The sequence below is a fragment of the Vanellus vanellus genome, assembly GCF_965231255.1.
Source record: "Vanellus vanellus genome assembly, chromosome: 4".
NCBI lineage: Eukaryota > Metazoa > Chordata > Aves > Charadriiformes > Charadriidae > Vanellus > Vanellus vanellus.
Window position 1 is genome coordinate 18,428,262 of NC_138909.1, and position 17,296 is coordinate 18,445,557.

The 17,296-nt window shown below is 48.3% G+C and overlaps 1 protein-coding gene across 1 annotated transcript; it reads left to right on the top strand.

Annotated features, from left to right (window-relative positions):
• On the top strand, window positions 1-12,407 carry HPSE (heparanase; the record flags this gene model as incomplete). Its single annotated transcript, XM_082482876.1, has 12 exons — window positions 1-182; window positions 1,930-2,075; window positions 3,506-3,631; window positions 4,009-4,182; window positions 4,655-4,826; window positions 5,403-5,450; window positions 7,312-7,405; window positions 7,985-8,091; window positions 9,033-9,147; window positions 11,014-11,132; window positions 11,289-11,435; window positions 12,248-12,407. 12 exons carry the CDS (start codon window positions 1-3, stop codon window positions 12,405-12,407), a joined length of 1,590 nt encoding a protein of 529 aa, XP_082339002.1.
• Between the last annotated feature and the right edge of the window lie 4,889 nt (window positions 12,408-17,296).

A 17,296-nucleotide genomic window follows, 5' to 3' on the forward strand; every position in this document is an offset into this window, starting at 1 on the left:
ATGCTGCTGCCGCTGCTGCTGCTGCTGCCGCTGCTGCTGCCGCTGCCGGCGGAGGGGCGGCGGGTGGCGGTGCTGCGGTTGGGGCTGCGGGGCAGCCCCCGCGGGGAGGTGAGCCCGGCTTTCCTCTCCCTCACCCTGGACGCCAGCCTGGCCCGGGACCCGCGCTACGTCGCCTTGCTCAGGTGAGCCGCCTCCCCTTCCCTTTCGGGCAAAGGAAAAAGGGCCTTTGGGGTTGGGCTGGGGGCGGCACAGGGGTCCCCCCGAGCGGGGAGGGAGGTCCCCGGCCGGCAGAGAGGTCCGAAGCCTCGGGGAGGGGAGCCCGGGCATCCCGGCGGGGAGCCGGTAAAGGCGGCGTGCTCCGGAGGGGCAGGGCAGGGGAGCGAGCTGGGGGGAACGGGGAGACCCCATCCCTGGAGGCTGCTGGGTTCTCTCTGCTTCGAGATGCACCGATTTCATTCTGCCGGGGCAGCGAGGCGGTGCCTCGCCCCGGGGGTGTGAGCGGCGCCGTGTCGCTTGTGCCCGGGGAGCGGGCGGCAGGGCCGGGCGGATGGAGGGAGGGAGAGAGGGAGGGAAGGCGCAGGTCGCTGGAAGCAGAACGGGGATCAGCTTGGGAGAGGAGCTGCCTGGCGAGCGGAAAAAAAAAAAAAAAAAAAAAAAAAGGAGAAGGAAACTGCCGGGCAGAGGGGCAATGTGCGGCGGGGCGGGGGGCTGCTGGTTCTGCCGCTCCGAGAGATAAAAATCATCTGAGCCCTCAGGCAGCTTTGTAGACATTTGCCAACAAAAAAGTCAAATACATGCTGAGGAAGATCTGTCACCATCAAAGCTGAATCTAGAGATCCTAAAAATGAAGCATTTTTTTCCCCCCTTGGGTACACCGAACAACTCTGGACTGACGAATGATGGTGTTCCCTGCCTGTTCTTTCGGCTCTGACTTCTCTCTTGCCTTTTCTTCCTTGCATTTGCTCTATTTTTTTGTACTGTATTACTTTTTCGTTCTACCTTTTTGGGGAGCTATCTTAATTCTTTCCTTTTCATCTGTCTGATCCCATTTTTCAGCCCCTTGTTTTTTTTTCCAGTCCTGATTTCCCTCCTCCCACCACTTTCATCTTTTCCTCCTCACCAAGGTGAGGAAGAAGGTCTCACTAGCTTTATTGGAAAGCACTCAGGTCTCCAACATCCAGCCCCAACCCCTTAACCTTGGGGTTAAGTCTGGGGCCAGCCCCACCGCCAGGAGGAGCAGGAAGTACTTGGTGGCCTCTTATCTGCTGTGTGTCACCACCAAGCAGATAGTGCCTGTGCACCCGGGTCCTCTCGTGCCTGGTGGTTTCCCCCAGTGAAGGCCGGGTGTCAGTGCCACACATCCTACGTGGGGTGTGCACAACTTAGGTTATTTTATAAACATGTTTTGCTAAAGCTAAGGCTTGTCCCAGTGAGGACTCTTAATCTCTCTTGGGTATAAAAGCAATCGCTTTGGCTGTCATTGATGCAAATTGGGACTGATGGTGTAAAGTCAGTTTTATGTCCACCTTTTCACGGGACTGGTGTGTTAGTTTTGTATAAACAAAACCAGAAACACTAGGGGGAAAACATGCTTAGGACAAAAAACCCAAACTGTTTTGAAATACTGCCTTACTTTGCCCCCCGGAGTTGACTCCTTGTCCATGAGCATGTTCCTTGGGGCATATCTCCCCCTTGCTGCCCTGCCGATGCTCTCCTGGCCCTCTTGGCCAGCAGCATCTCTGTTGCACCGTGCAGAGGGCTGGGCTGCAGGTCCAGTGAGGGGTCAGGAGTGCCCTGAGGCTACTGGGTAGCCCCAGGTCACCTACTGCAGCGTGTCCCTCTGAGCACTTGCCATGTTTAGCCTCTATACTGAAACCATAGCCTGTGTGAATATAATATTTCTTCTGTTTCTTGACTTCCCTCCCTCAGCAATCCCAAACTGCGTGCCCTGGCGACAGCCCTGTCCCCAGGCTTCCTGAGGTTCGGTGGCACCGAGACAGATTTTCTCATCTTTGATCCCAACAAGGATTCAACTTCAGAAGAAAAAATCCTCTGGCAACTTCAGGCCCAGCAAGGTAAAATGGGCATAATGTGTTAGGCTCAAAACCACCCTGGATTTAGGACGTGGCTTTGATGCAGAGTGGGGATGCTGCAAGGGCACAGTGGCAGTGCTGGGGGGCCTCCACAGGGTCAGCATTGCTCTGCTCCATGGAGAAGAGATCAGTGGACCTTCAGTACAGTCCATGGGAGGTGCTACACCAGCCATGGGAAAGCGAGGAAGGGCGCAGGAGCCCTCACGTCCACTCTTGGCATTCTCTGGGACTCTCGCTTGGCTGCCCTGTGCTCCCCACAGCAGCCTTGGGAGCTCCCACGCTGCCTGGGAGGCAGTCAAGGTCAGCTCAAAAGATGTAGTTTCATTATGAAAATTAAGTTACGGATGGAAGAAATAATCTGAGGAGAACAAAGTGTTTCTCTATCTTGGCCAAAGCCAGACCTAGGCTGGGGTCACAGCCTTGCCCCCCTGTCTCTTTGACAGGACAAGTGCAAACACACCGGACCACTGCCAACTGCTTGAGCTTGGTCCTGGTGCACAAGATTTCCCACTGCATTAAAGTCCATTTCCTCTTTGAACCTAGCAAAATCACATAAACCCTTCTAGAAATGCTTCAGATGGAAAACCTTCCCATCTACTCCTGTGGTACATAGCACAACAGTGCAATCGTATGTACATCACTGTACAACCAGTGATGCTGAGGTTTGAAGCCGAGTGGTACTTTTTCCCCCATACGGCTTTGCTGAGCTCCGGGTCACTGTGACTCCAGATCATGCCTTCCTCTCTGGTTATGGCTTGTTCCTGGTTTGCACGCTGACAAAAACCATGAGCATCAAAGAAAAAGTGTCTTATGACTCCTGCTGGTGTTGCTGTCAGCGCTTTCCCCTGCACGAGACGGGCAGCGCAGGAAGCATTGCCCTGTATCTGCCCGCAGCAAGGCGGGCCGTGAACCCTGCCATGGCGCCGCACGCCGGGGTGGCTTATCTGCTCCTCAGGCACCACAGCCCACGCTTTGTTGGCTTGCTGGAACGAGGGTTTCTGGATGGTGCTCCAGCTAAAATAGTTTACTGGGATGTGACCATCACGACAACAACCTCCAGAAGCACAGCTCAGTCTTCCCAACCCCCCCTAGTCTCCATCACCTTAAACTGGGTGTGTTTAAAATTTAATATATTTTTATTAGATTATTATTATATATTAATATAATTTTATAAAAATATGTATTTTTATATGTTATATATATAAAATATATAATTATGCATCAAGCCAGTCCTCTTTTTCTATGTGGTTAGCATTGTGAAAGCAGGGGTGAGTTTCACAGAAATGCACGACTGGCTCTCAGCCTGGCTCCCAGCAGCTGTGCTTCCTCCTGAGGGATGCAGCCATTTGCACGCCGGACCCCGGCCATGAAGACGAGGACTTAATTGCTGTCAACCTGCTTCTGCCCTACAGAGGCTTGTGGCTCGAGGCCCGCTTTTGCTGCCGTTGAGAAGCTGCTGCTGGCCCAGTGGCCCAGCCAGGAGAAGCTGATTCTTGCAGAGCATAACCGGAAAAAACACAAAAACACCACCATTACAAGTAAGACTTCAATGGAGTTTTCTGCTAGGGTTCGTAACTCGGGGGGCTGCGAATCTCTGCCCCCCCGGTAAAAGGGTTGTAGGCTGTTAGAAGCTGAAACCGCTGAAAATGAATATTTTTCTAAATGGGTGAAATGCTTCTAAGAAATCTTTTTCTACTGTCTGGCACCTCCAGCTGCTGCAGGAGTTGGGAGGATCTCAACACCTTGCCAGGACGGTGTGTAGTAAGGTCTGGGCTCTTTTGGCTGGCTGGGGGAGCTTGGCACATCTGCAGCACCAGGCTAAATAAATACAGGCAGTAAAGATCATCGCTTGGCCAGAGCTCAACTAGCATGCCGTAACCTTGAGATAAACATCCTCCCTCTCTCCTCTGCACAGGAAATACGCTGGATATTCTCTACAGCTTTGCAAACTGCTCAGGGTTTCACCTGGTCTTTGGGCTCAATGCCTTGCTGCGGAAAAATGGCTTGCAGTGGGACAGCTCGAATGCCCGGGCGCTGCTGGACTACTGTTCCTCACAGAGGTACAACATCTCCTGGGAGCTCGGGAATGGTAAGTGTGAAGCCTGCTTGTGGGACAGGCCAGCAGTCAGCTGGAAAGGTACGACCACAGGGTATGGGCTGGTAATTTTGGATGGTTTGGATGACGGCCCATAAAGGCAAAGTGATGTTTTACTGGGAAACATTAAGGTCTTAATTTGTGAGGAGGGATGTCACAGAAGGCCCAACAAATGAGCAAATTGAGATGATTTTGCGGCTCCTACTGAAGCTCTGAGATGAGGTGAATGAAAGCCTGTGAGGTGCAGAATGTCACCTATGGGGACTGGCTGGGACAGAGTGCTGGAGAGCAGCATGCTGCATCACCTGAGCTTTTGCTTTCATGCTCAACACCTTCAAATATCTCACCTCTACCATGCTAGATCACGTGAAACCACAGGGGGTTGATACTCCCCACATGGAACGAGCTGCCCTATTTTATGCACCAAAATTAGAGCGGGGTCCTGATGCACACGTGTCTTCCCCAGAGCCAAACAGCTTCAGGAAGAAATCTGGCATCTACATCGATGGCTTCCAGCTAGGGCAAGATTTTATTCACTTACGCCAACTTCTGAGTGACTATACCCTCTACCGGCACGCGAAGGTCTATGGTCCTGACATCGGGCAGCCCCGCAAGCACACGCAGAGACTGCTGAGAAGGTAGTGGTGTGGGGCCCCGGCAGCAGGGTTTTAAGGGATTTCTGCTCCAGATCGATAGTAAGGATGTACAAATGGATACATCCAGTCTATTTGAGAACTAATTCCCTGCATTTTTCCTTAGATTGGAAACATGGAAAATTCTTTTCCTTGACTGGGGGTGACTGCGATCTTACTTGCATGAATGAGCTCAAGGCTTAAATTACTCAGCCAGTAAAACTAATAATAAATACTAAATAAAATATAATATAACTATAATATAAATGAATACTAATAAATACTCAGCTAGTTGAAACTAAGATGCTGGCATCAGTGATCTGCACACCATTCAAGTGAGCGCTGGCTCTAGGGCTGTGTTAACAAAGGCTTTTCACCCTAGAAATCCCCGTGTGTTACACAAGCTGCCCCAAAGCCTGTTTAAAAGCCATCGCAAGCGTGTCCCCAAAGAAGTCCACCATCACTACCGCCAGACGGGGGGAGAGGGAAGGGCTGTGCGTGGCAGCTCGCCCCTGGGGGGCCATGACCCGTCACCGGTACCCGCTGACTCCCTGCTCTCCACCGCATCCCCTCTCGTTGCAGTTTCCTGAAATCGGGAGGGAAGGTGATCGACGCTGTCACATGGCACCAGTAAGTACTGCTTGGATACCATCACGATACCATTGCCACTCTGCTTATTGCCTGTTCTCTTTACAAAATGTCAATTGGAACATCTCAACAGGGAGGAGGGAGAGAAATAGCCCCTTTGGCAGTTCCTCGGGTGCCTCTCTGCAAACTCCTCTGCTCAGAGTAAGAGATGAGTTGAGGGAGTGTGTTACAGAAATGCAGAAGGTCTCCAAAGAGGCTACTTGGTGCAGAGACCCGAAAGCAGTTTGGCGGGGATTTCTAACGTAGGCACAGCAGTGGGGAACGCAACACGGTGCAACAGGGTCAATTTGCTTGCTAAATATGTGCAGTGAGAAAAACAGAAGCGGGATGTGGGGAGAAAAGATGGCACGGCAGCTTTATTTCTCAGAAGAGCATAAGGGGGTAGGTCAGGGCTCTCCGCCCGCACAAGGAGAGTTTCTGCAGCTATTGAGCCTTTCTGCACATGCCGTGTTTCAACACGTACCAAAAGCTAGTGATGTCTGAGCAGTAGTCCCAGTCGTCTCAAAGCTCCAGGCTGCCAACGCTTGCAAATAATATGCACTTTCCCGTGAGTGTCGTATAAAAGAAGGTAGCTCAGACTTACTTGGCAGAGATGCCTCTGCTGAACTTCTGCAAGAGCAGAAGGTTTTTAACATAAGGTTTTAAACAGCCCGTGGGTTTGAAATGGAGTCCACAGCCCTGACATTGGTGCTCTCTTTGGCATTAGAAAGGCCGAATCTGCTTGAGTGAAATCTTCGCTCCCTAAAAGCAAATTCAGGGAGTCACTGATGACCCTGCTGGCAAATGCACCCAACTCCTTGTAAAAAATGCAGCAGAAGCCTTGTTGGCTGATGCGATATGCGTGGCAGTCCCAGCCCTTCGCTCTCGCGCCGTGGCTTAGAGATGCAGTTTTCAAGTGCTCAGGTGGGCAGTGGGGTAAGGTGGCCCCGGGGCAACTGTCATGAGCTCCACGTGTTTGAAAGTGATTTGCATGTGAAGATGGTTTTCTTTCCGGAGTCAAATGCAGCACGGCGTCATGCAGCAGTTGGGTAACAGTGGGAAAAGATGCACATGTGTAGATTATATATATGTATACATATATGGCTTATCTATGTATTTTGAGCTTCTGGCAAGGCATAAAATATGTCTTCTCCCCTTCCTGGGCTGTTCTTGCCCTGTGGCTGCCTTTGCTTTAAATGGGCATGCATTATTTTCTTTACTAATTTGGGATTATCAGGTTTTAGCTTCCTCTTGTGGCTGGAAGACTGCAGCTACTTCTCGTAGGACCGAGTGACAGATGAAATACAAAATACCACAGGGATCCAAATTTCCCGTTCTTTATTCAGACAAACCAGGCTTAAAAGTTCTTCTGCTCATGGTGGAGGGCAACCTTCATCCCATAGGGATGCCTCCATCCCAGTCCCCTCCAGATGGCCAAAATACTCCAACAGAGGGACAGAAGCTGGGGTCTAATATTTTTAATATATAACTTGATACAGTAAAGTAAGTAATCACATGGGAGTGTCAGACTCCTCAGCAAGAGAAGATTTACAGAAGCTGGCTCTTATTCAGTGATGTTTTCCTCGTTTTAAATGAGTAGGTGCAAAAAACCCCTGCTACTTCTGTTGATCAAAATTTCTGTGATATCCTGCCTCCATGGAGGTAATTAGACCTGATAGTCCCTTAAATACAAACAACATACCTACACATTGGGAAAACAAAAAAAAAGAAGAAAAAGAACTGGACATAAAAACAGTACCACGGATAAATGTATCAAGCAACTGAATACTTTCGGTAGTGTTTTGTACCAGTGGTTGTGTTTTTGCTTAATTTTGGCTATGGGGTTTATTTTCCAAATTTCCAGTTACTATGTCAATGGAAGAAGTGCAACGAGGGAGGATTTCTTGAGCCCTGAAGTGCTGGATACGTTTGCCACAGCTGTACACGAAGTCCTGGAGGTGCCTGTTCCTGTTCAATTATTCCTATGTTCAGTTTCCAGGGGGTTAGCAGAGAATCCGGAATAAACTACAATTTCTCACGAGCAATAAACAGGGCACCTCAAAGCTGCAATAAATAAATAAATAATATTAATAAATGAGCAGCAAGCATGGTGCCAGATGCAGCATGAAACTACAACATTCTCATTTATCGATGTAGTCATTACTCAGATGTAAATTTATTGTCATATTCCCCCCCGCCCCCCATGATTTCTTTGTATTTTTTGATCCTGAAAACAGTATAACTTAGAGTATACCAACCACTACTTAGCATGAGAAGACTTACAGGACATGGCTTTTAGTAATGTTTGTCTCGTTCTGCATGCGTAGACATGATTGGGAGGGGGGGCAGTAAATCTACTTCTAGTCCTTTGATCACAAGTTCTGTGATGTCCTGCCTCAGGTGGTGTTATCCCTTAAATACAAACGTTGTACGTAGGCATTTGGCTAAAGCATAACATTTTGATTGCCCATTATTTCAGTAACCAAAAAACTTAAATCTTATCTTTTTTCTCTTCTTCCCTATGCCACACCGGCCAGATTGTTGATGGGACCGTGCCCAACAAGAAGGTCTGGCTAGGAGAGACAAGTTCTGCCTATGGAGGTGGAGCTCCCAGGCTGTCCAATACTTATGTTGCGGGCTTTATGTGAGTACCGTGTCGCAGGTGTGGGGAAATTACACATTTTACCAGCTGAAGGGGATTGCGTCCATGCCCAGCGGGAGGAACGTCTCCCTCAGGCTTCCCAGAGAGCACAGGCAATGGGTGGGCTGAGCATCATAACCCTCCCACCGCTCCCTGTGTGCTTCCCCCATGCCTGAGGTTTGATGTAGGCTCAGGTAATAGCAGATTCCTATGGGGAATGGGGGATGAGAAGCATGAGAAAGTTGTATTTCTGCCCTCGAATCTGCGATGCTAACTCCATCCTTTTGTGAGGATGGAAAGTCATTCATGAGACGGGTGTCCTTTTCTGATGTCATCGTTTCACCACCATGAAATAACTAACCAAAGTCATGAATATAATTTTCTTGAAGGACTCCCGTCACAGAATTTTGTTGAAACAAAAAAAAATCAGACTTCTCTTAGCACTTTGATCAGTTTGTAGATTCAGGGAGATAAAATTGCATGGGAATGTGTGGTTCACACTTTGAAAATCAACCAAAACCATGGTTGCAATGTATTTTTTTCCCTCCTATAAGGCATGACATCTTTTCATCAGGGCCTGGTGGGTCAGCAAGTCAAAGCCTGGTAATGGCAGGCAACCTTGTCATTGGTGTGATGATTTCTCACAGCCTTCAGGCCTTTGGCCAGTTCAGGAGCATCCGCTGCTGCTCCTGGTTTCCACCGCCTGCAAACAGGGGAGTGGAGCAACTGTTCCCACCAACTCGGACCTCCAGAGGTGGTCTGAAATTATTTTTTAAGGTAATCAATGCAAGACTTAAATTCAAATCAGTTGTGTGATTTTAAGGAAGTCAGCATCATGCCCTAATTCTTGCTTTCCTACTTCCAGAGCTGGTTGAAGATGGGCAACAGTGTCCAGTTGAGGTCAGCAATTTCATCTGCGTGTTGTTTGCCTCATTTTTTGGCAGGTGGTTGGACAAACTTGGGCTTTCAGCCAGGCAAGGGATTGACGTGGTGATGAGACAGGTTTTCTTTGGGGCAGGGACCTACCACCTGGTGGATGCCAACTTTGAGCCTTTGCCGGTATGTATGCAACCCTGCTAACACCATCTGGACGCTGCATGTTTTTCTGCACAGGCAACACAAATCACCTATTTTAACAACACAAAATAGCAACAGATTTTGTAGGATAGTTGCAGTTATCCTTGCACCTAAAATTAGCTCATGTTTTATTATGGGTTCATGTATTAGATATATAGATACAAGATATTTACTGACGCTGCAGACATGCAGCTAGTCTTCAGCACGGCAGAGATTGATTTCTGGGACGTGATGCTCTGATTTGTATGCAGACACTTCTGGAGTTCACAAGGCTGTTCTGGATGGACTGTTTTGGTTTGAGTACTCCTCAGCTGAGTGATGAGTAGCTTTTAAACAGAAGTGATACAAGGTATTATCATACATTATATCCCAAGTGAAAAACAAACCAACATGAAGTCAATACTCAAGCATTTCTTGGGTCATGAGCATATTTAACCTTCAGTAGTGGCTGAAGGATAATTAAATGAAAACATGCATTTAGTATAGTTGGATTTATTAGGAAAAAACATTCTGCTGTGATGAAACATCATTATTTGAACTATTCGTTGTTCTTGCACGTACAGCATGTTTCTTTGTGCTACTACCACTTACCTTGGGGTGAGAGGATTGCATCTTCCTTATTAGCTTTTCTCTCATTTTTCTGCTTCCAAGTTATGATTTTCACAGGCTTACAGACACCATCTGAGAGGAAACCCAGCATATGGGGTTTTTCTGTCCTGTCTGTCCAGCTGGTCCCTATGCCAAGGGCTGCATTTTCAGGCTTGTTGCTTTGGGCTTTTTATTCCCTCATTTAAAATGGATATAATTGGGACTAAAAGGATGTACCTTGTTCCCCACCTTCGGACTAATCAAGCTAATAATGATTTAGAGGCAGGGAAATCCAAACCCAGGTCCATCAGTTTTAGTTAGCGTGGAAATAAAGGAGCGCAGCAGTGTCAGGAGGCTGCACCTCCTTGCACAGGAGCTGAGCACGCAAGCCGATAGGGAAAGTCACTTCCCCAGGCTCATGGTGAGTCCAGAGAAAAACACAACAGTTTTCCTTCTAGAAAAACCTCAGACAGACAAAACAGGTGGGCTGAGAGAAGGTCTCTGAAACCCACCAGCTGGAGTACACCCTCCCCTGGGGCTGCGCTCGAAGAAGTGATGCTGCAAAATGCAGCCTGCCTGTGGCCTCCTAGTCCTGAACCACATCTGCGCAGACCACACGCTCTCTCTGGTCACGGACTTCATAGAGGAAAAGGAGCGGTCAAGATGCAAGAAAAAGCAGAGCTGGAAAAAACGTGTCCGCGCTGGGCATCGCCTTGCTCTCGGGCATCGTCCTGGGGTGTCAAAGGATTTACTATTGACTGGCGTTGAGAAATTAATGCTGAGACCTGTTCAAAAGCACGATGTTGGTGAAAGGCATAAAAGTTGCCGGGGGGCTTCTTCCCGGGCGTTGCGCCTGTGGGTTGGGCACGGGCTTTCCTGCAGGAAGGGCAGCTTGTCCCCCGTGGGTTGAGCCCTGAGGTGCTCTGTACCCTGCAGAAGGGCGTTTCCAAAACGCAAAGAGTCTCTCCCCCCCCTCACCCCCCCCACCCCCGTGCAGAAAGAGCTCTGAGGTTTGCATATGAGGGGGAAATGACTTCAAGGTACCTTGTAAACACAGCTGCTCTGCAGCCTGAGGGCAGGATCTTCTCTTTAGCTGTGCCATTTGTGGGAATTTTAATAGATACAGTGAAAAACTTGGTAAAACAAAGAAGTATGGGGAAAAAAAAACTGAAATTACCAGCAAAATAAATGTCACGTTAAGCACCATGTGGAGTACCTGGCATGTACATAAGTGCTTATGTGTGGTTTTGTGCCTCCCAGGACTACTGGCTCTCACTGCTCTACAAGAAGCTGGTGGGAACCAAGGTGCTGCAGGTTGGCCTGGTGGGAGCCGACGAGAGGAAGCTCCGCGTCTACCTCCACTGCACCAACACCCTCCAGTAAGCCTCCAGAAAGGGCGAAATATCCCAGAAACTGAGCCCACATCTTCCCCCCCAGACCAACAAAAGCAAATTGGGACAGCGCGAGGATGCGCGTTATTTCTGTGAAACCTCTTTCTCTCCTAATCCCCACCATCATCTTCCCTTGCCTTGCAGCCCTAAGTACGCAGAAGGGGATGTGACGCTGTTTGCCTTAAACCTCTACAACGTTACCCAACATTTCCAGCTACCGAATTACTTATCGAGCAAGCACGTGGATCAGTACCTCTTACTGCCTCATGGCAAAGAGACTATACTTTCTAGGTAAGTGTGCAATTCCTCCTGTCCCTGCAGAAAGGATTGTGAGTCGAGTTAGGTGGCCTCTAAAGCCTCACCTTATTCAATCTGCATGTGTGTGGGGGGGGATAAATTACCATTCAGGCATTTGGGGTTTTTTTCAGTAAGGTCTGACTTCTGGTAAATCAGGTCTCCTAAAATAAATAAATAAATAAATAAATAAATAAGCTTGCTTAAGTATGAGGACACTTTTTTGATGTTGATCGGGAAGCTTTTTCCTAGCAGGCTTCAGGGTTCTGGACCAGCTCTTTTCCCTTTTTCCCTTTTTTTCCCTTTTTTTCCCTTTTTTCCTTTTTCCCTTTTTTCCTTTTTCCCTTTTTTCCTTTTTCCCTTTTTCCCTTTTTTCCTTTTCCTCAAGCACAGGTATATTGCATTCGCAGGCACTGGCTCCTGATTTACAGCAATGTGTTCAGTTTTTGTATGGGTCCTTTTGTTGTTACTGCTAATACAGCGGCAAGGGAAGGATCTGCTCTGTGGTCACAGAAGATATCTTAGTATTTGCAGGAGAAAAAAAACAACTAAAATTTGTACTTTTCAAAGCCTGTTAACCTCAGGAGAAGAGTAAGAAACATGTACTTTTCAACTTGCTTATGCTACGACTCCAAAGGACTCCTTGCAGCAGGAGTGCAGCAGATTCTCTGTGTGGGCACACATAAACCCTCAAAGGAGGTTTAGTTTGGCTTTGGGCTGAGTTTATGTTTACACTCAGGTCCAGAGCCATTTGTGCTCGATGGCAAACAGAGCGCAGCTGCCCAAACAGTCTCTCTGTCCCTCTCCAGGTCTATTGAGCTGAACGGCCGTGTGCTACAGATGGTGGATGACAAAACGCTGCCAGAGCTTATCGAAAAACCCCTTGGTCCCGGCAGCATATTTGGCCTTCCAGCCTTCTCTTACGGCTTTTATGTTATCAAAAACGCCAAAGCTATTGCTTGCATTTAAATGGTCAATACACATGCGCAGGAAAAATGTAAAGCACTTGGTTAGTAGGGAAGTTTAATCCTAGAAATTCACGTTTCTACCATGAGATTTAATTCTGGCAAGGGATGCAAATGTGGCGGCACCGGCACGATCTGTGGGCAGGGGAAGACACAAGGTCCTACTGGGTAATTTGTATGTGAGAGACGCTCATTAAGCTCCTGGGAGATTATCCAGGTAGGGTAAACCCAGGCAGGGGCTGGTTTTGCTCTCAATCCAGCCTGGGTCACTGCACTCGAGCACAGGGCCCTTCTCCATGCCATGCGTGGAGCTGCATCAGCTTCTCATGCTGCGCTTGGGGCTCTGCCAGCTGGGAACTGCCATCTCCCCTCTCCCTCTTGTTTCTGCAAGCACAGCTCTTAAAGCAGTTCCTTCAAAAGCTTTCCTTCGGAAAGGATGAGCTACTGTAGCTGTACAGCTGTGATTTTGCCCGCAGCACGTGGGGAAGCCCGAGGAGGGGTTGTGGTTGCTGAGGGCATCTTGAGGTGGAAAGTGGAGACATGCAAAGCAAACTGCAGTTGGGATGCCCACAGGGGGAAAATGCCTTGCCCAAAAACTAGATCCTCCATGGGATTTGAGGCAGCACCGCATGTTTTTCCCAAGCTAGGAGAGTTCAGTCACAAGATGGAGCTGTGGCTGTGTGCTTTCCAAAGGCGAGTTTTTGACACACAGAACGAAACGCAGGCTGTTCCTGCAGGGTGGTCTACCTCTGCCCTCACACACTTCATACCCGGAAGGAAAGGAGAGGAGCCCACCAGCTCCCCGCAAACCCTCCGTGGTCAGCGGGCTGCATGTTGAGGGCTCATGACTCCTCCACCTTCACCACCCCGCAAACAGTTCAGCTGGAAAGGACTTCCCTGAACTTATCTGCAGGTGAAGCTCTGCTTTACACTCCCTAACTCGCTCAGGTCTCTTCTGTCCTTGAGCAAACCAGAGTAAGGAGACTGAGCAAACCACCCACCCCTCGACCATCAGAGGGACTTCAGTGGCCTTAGAGTATCCTGGGGACAAACCTGCCCAGCCAGGCTGACATCCCTACTGCTGGGGAAACAGCCGTTTTGGCCAGAAATCTGTTGGTGGTGGCTTTTCTCCCCGGCCGTGCCTTCCCCATGCGCACCCTGCTGTGGTTTGGTGTGCCGCCGGCCGCTTTCCTCTGGCAGGCGCACTGCCAGTCCTCCAGGGCAGCCAAACGCCTGTGGTCACCTGCAGGTGTTTTATTTGCATCTGCTTTTCTTGAAGATATATAAGCCATGCCTCTGTCAACGCCTTACGGTATTTTGAGCACAGCAAGGAAAAACACCACCACCACCCCACTGTATTTCCGTTTTTAAGCTTTAAAAGGATGCTACCAGCTACATGAGGTTTCAATGCGGGGGGGGGGGGGGGGGGGGGGGGGGGGGCTTTTTTTGTGGGAAGACGTTAAAAACAGACGTACTTTTGAAGCTGTGATGAAAAATTGCACAACAAAAAGGTTACATTTAAGTTCAGCGTCAAAGGAGTGTTTGCATCCACAGTGCAGATGCATTCTGTGAAGGGTTATGTATCGGGGTAATATAGATCAGAAATGAGAACAAGGACGGTGAAGTTTGTTTACATTGTCCAAGTTCAATAAAAGAAGCAAAGACAGCATAAAATGGAGTGGAAAGTCATGTACAGTCAACATAAAGTTAAAAATATACTATTATTATAGTAATATAAGTTACAACTAAGACATCAAAGTTATTGTTTGCCTGGTAGCTCCTTTTTAGAACTTTTCTAACAATTTTGTTTATTCCAATGCTTGTGACTTTTATATTTAAAGATTTTAATTAAAGTGATTTATACCAGCTTTTGGCATTCTTCCTTTTTTTTTTAAGACTCCTTTTTTGACACACTGATCCCGCGAAACTCCCTACATTTCTTTTGGTCATACATCATCTGCGCTTTGTATGATTCCCAACAAGGAGTACCATGTAAATACAAATGAAGGAAAGCATATCCCAGTCGGTGTGCTTCAACTGTAGTTGACCACCAGTTCAGAAGCCCTTCACCCCACTGTCTGACTCAGACACAATACACGGGCTGATGGTTGGCATGCAGGAACTACTAGGAGGGGTACAGGGATGTCTGGGCGTGCAAATGACAACTGCGCTGCCTTCACCTCCCAGCCAGGTCTCCTCTGAGCACACAGCCTGGGTCTCCATATGGCGGGGTGGTGAGAGGTGTCATTTACAGCTCACGTAACTGCTTTCAACTTTAAAAGCTCTCCACACACACAGATGACTTCTCTTCACAAAGGGTGTATTAAGCATATAGCTACCATTAGCTCTGTGCAAACAAAGCAGGAGGGAGAGGAGCACAGGAAACCAGAGATCCCAGCACCACCAAGACAGGGATGGTCAGAACCAGAGGCGAACATGACCATCGCAGGACCCATCTGCAGCAGCAACGCCTGCCCCATGGGCACCTTATCTCAAGGGCTTTCTTTTGCCTCTATGAATGTTGTAAACCTTGTGGTATCAACCCTGAATGTCTCTATATGTACACACACAGGCTTATCTGAGACCAGGAACAACAACTATTATCTCTCTCTATTCCATTCTGATTTACTTTTGCATTTTTGACTCTGGAGCTTAGATGACTCACCTTGTAAATCAGTTCCTGCAAGGAACTGCAAGGTAAGTTGAGTCATCAGACCTTTGTATAGGTGATCATTTAACGTAAGTGAAAACAAGGAAACCGATAATCTCCTTAGAATAAGGGGCAATTTGACCATCCACTCAGATTTGAGTGAAACAAAACAGTGGGGCCTTAATAGCTTTTGGTGATTTTTCAAAGTCTGAAATGTACTATTCCCTAGATTTTTTTTCAATGAGGTGCCTTGCCACCTTATAATCACAGAATCAAACAGAATCACAGAATGGTCAGGGTTGGAAAGGACCTCTGGAGATCATCTAGTCCAACCCCCCTGCCAGAGAAGGGTCACCTACAGCAGGTTGCACAGGACAGCATCCAGGCAGGTTTTGAATGTCTCCAGGGTGGGAGACTCCACAACCTCTCTGGACTGCCTGTTCCAGTGCTCTGCCACCCTCAAAGTAAAGGAGTTCCTCCTCATGTTTAGATGGAACTTCCTATGTTCAAGTTTGTGCCCGTTACCTCTTGTCCTATCACTGGGCACCACTGAAAAAAGACTGTTCCCATCCCACTGGCACTCTCCCTTTAAGTATTTATAAGCATTGATAAGATCCCCCTCAGTCTTCTCTTCTCCAGACTAAAAAGACCCAAGTCCCTCAGCCTTTCCTCCTAAGAGAGATGTTCCAATCCCCTAATCATCTTTGAAGCCCTTTGCTGGACCCTCTCCAGCAGTTCCCTGTCCTTCTTGAACCAGGGAACCCAGAACTAAACACAATGGACTCACCAGGGCACAGCACAGGGGGAGGATAACTTCCCTCGACCTGCTGGCCACACGCTTCTTGATGCCCCCCAGGACACCATTGGCCTTCTTGGCCACCAGGGCACATTGCTGGCTCATGGTCATCCTGTTGTCCACCAGGACTCCCAGGTCTCTTTCCACAGAGCTGCTCTCCAGCAGGTCAGCCAAATGAACATAAATCTACTGACAATAAGTTTGCTTTTCTGCTTCACTTTCATAACCTTAAAAATTGTCTGCAGATGGTCCAGGGTTTGCTCACCACATCACACATTAAAAAAAAACTCCCACAGTGTCCCTACAGAGAAGCACCCACCCAGTGAAACTCCAGAGTATTGGAGTTCCTACAAACACAGCAAGCAGAAAGGCTGTGGGCACACATTGCCGGGACTCGCTCGCTGCCCTTTGGAATTCACTGTTCAAATATGCCTTGGGCACTCATCCGTACCTAAATAAAGCCCACGATGACTGACCTTGTCAGTGGGAAACAGAGCCAATGTCACAAAAAAAAAAAAAGATATGAGTTAAACTTTTCAGAGTTGAGCAACTGTTTCTTTTATGGCCCTGTGCAAATCACTTTACTGCTCATTAAAACAGCGAATGGAAAAATGTGAAAGTCACTTCTCCACCACATTGGTTTTTTACTTCTTCCTGGTAGTCAACATTTCGGGAAATTAAAGTTCAAAATGGTTTTCTCTTGTCAGTGTGTCAGCTGTTCAAGCTGAAGGAAGTGTGGAATGAGATAGAAGTTATACACTACAGGGACACCTTACTCTCCAGGAAATCTTCCAGTTGCAAACCTGGGGAGATTTTATCACTGAAACCAAGAGACAAGGTTTTTATGGTTCCTTCCAAAGCTCCCTTCTCTCCCATTTATGCAACAACTCAGATAAGATGGCAGGAAAACTGAATGAGGACAGAGATCTGAAGGCCATACGTGAAAACAGAATTTTTTATTAACTATAGTCTGGAAAAGTTCAGGAGATAAGACATATGCTGATGCAAGAACATAGGTGTCTTGATGGTATGTTTTGATGATATACAGTCATCTATGGGATTTCAAGAAATAGCATGGAAGACTTTGAAGAAATTTAGTAGTAAAACCAGCACACATTCTTTTAGCGAGGTGCTGAGGTGCCATAACTCAAGATGACAGAAGTTATTAAATCCGTGCATCCTGTTGTTTTGCCATCGGCCCCCTCGAGTGCTCTGTCAGTATTCACCGCTTGAAGCCGGCGGCAGGCGAAGCTCCAGCCTCCCTCACACCCCGTGCACGAAGAAGACTTGGCTGCCGCCCTCCGTACCTGCGCTAGGGCCACGGCAGACCCATTCCCGCCGATACCTGCCGGGCCCCGCGGCCTACAGGGAAACGGCCGCTCCAGCGCCGCCGGGGCGGACTCCGCCCGGCCTGACCCGCAGCTTCGATTCCCGACAGCGAGGAACC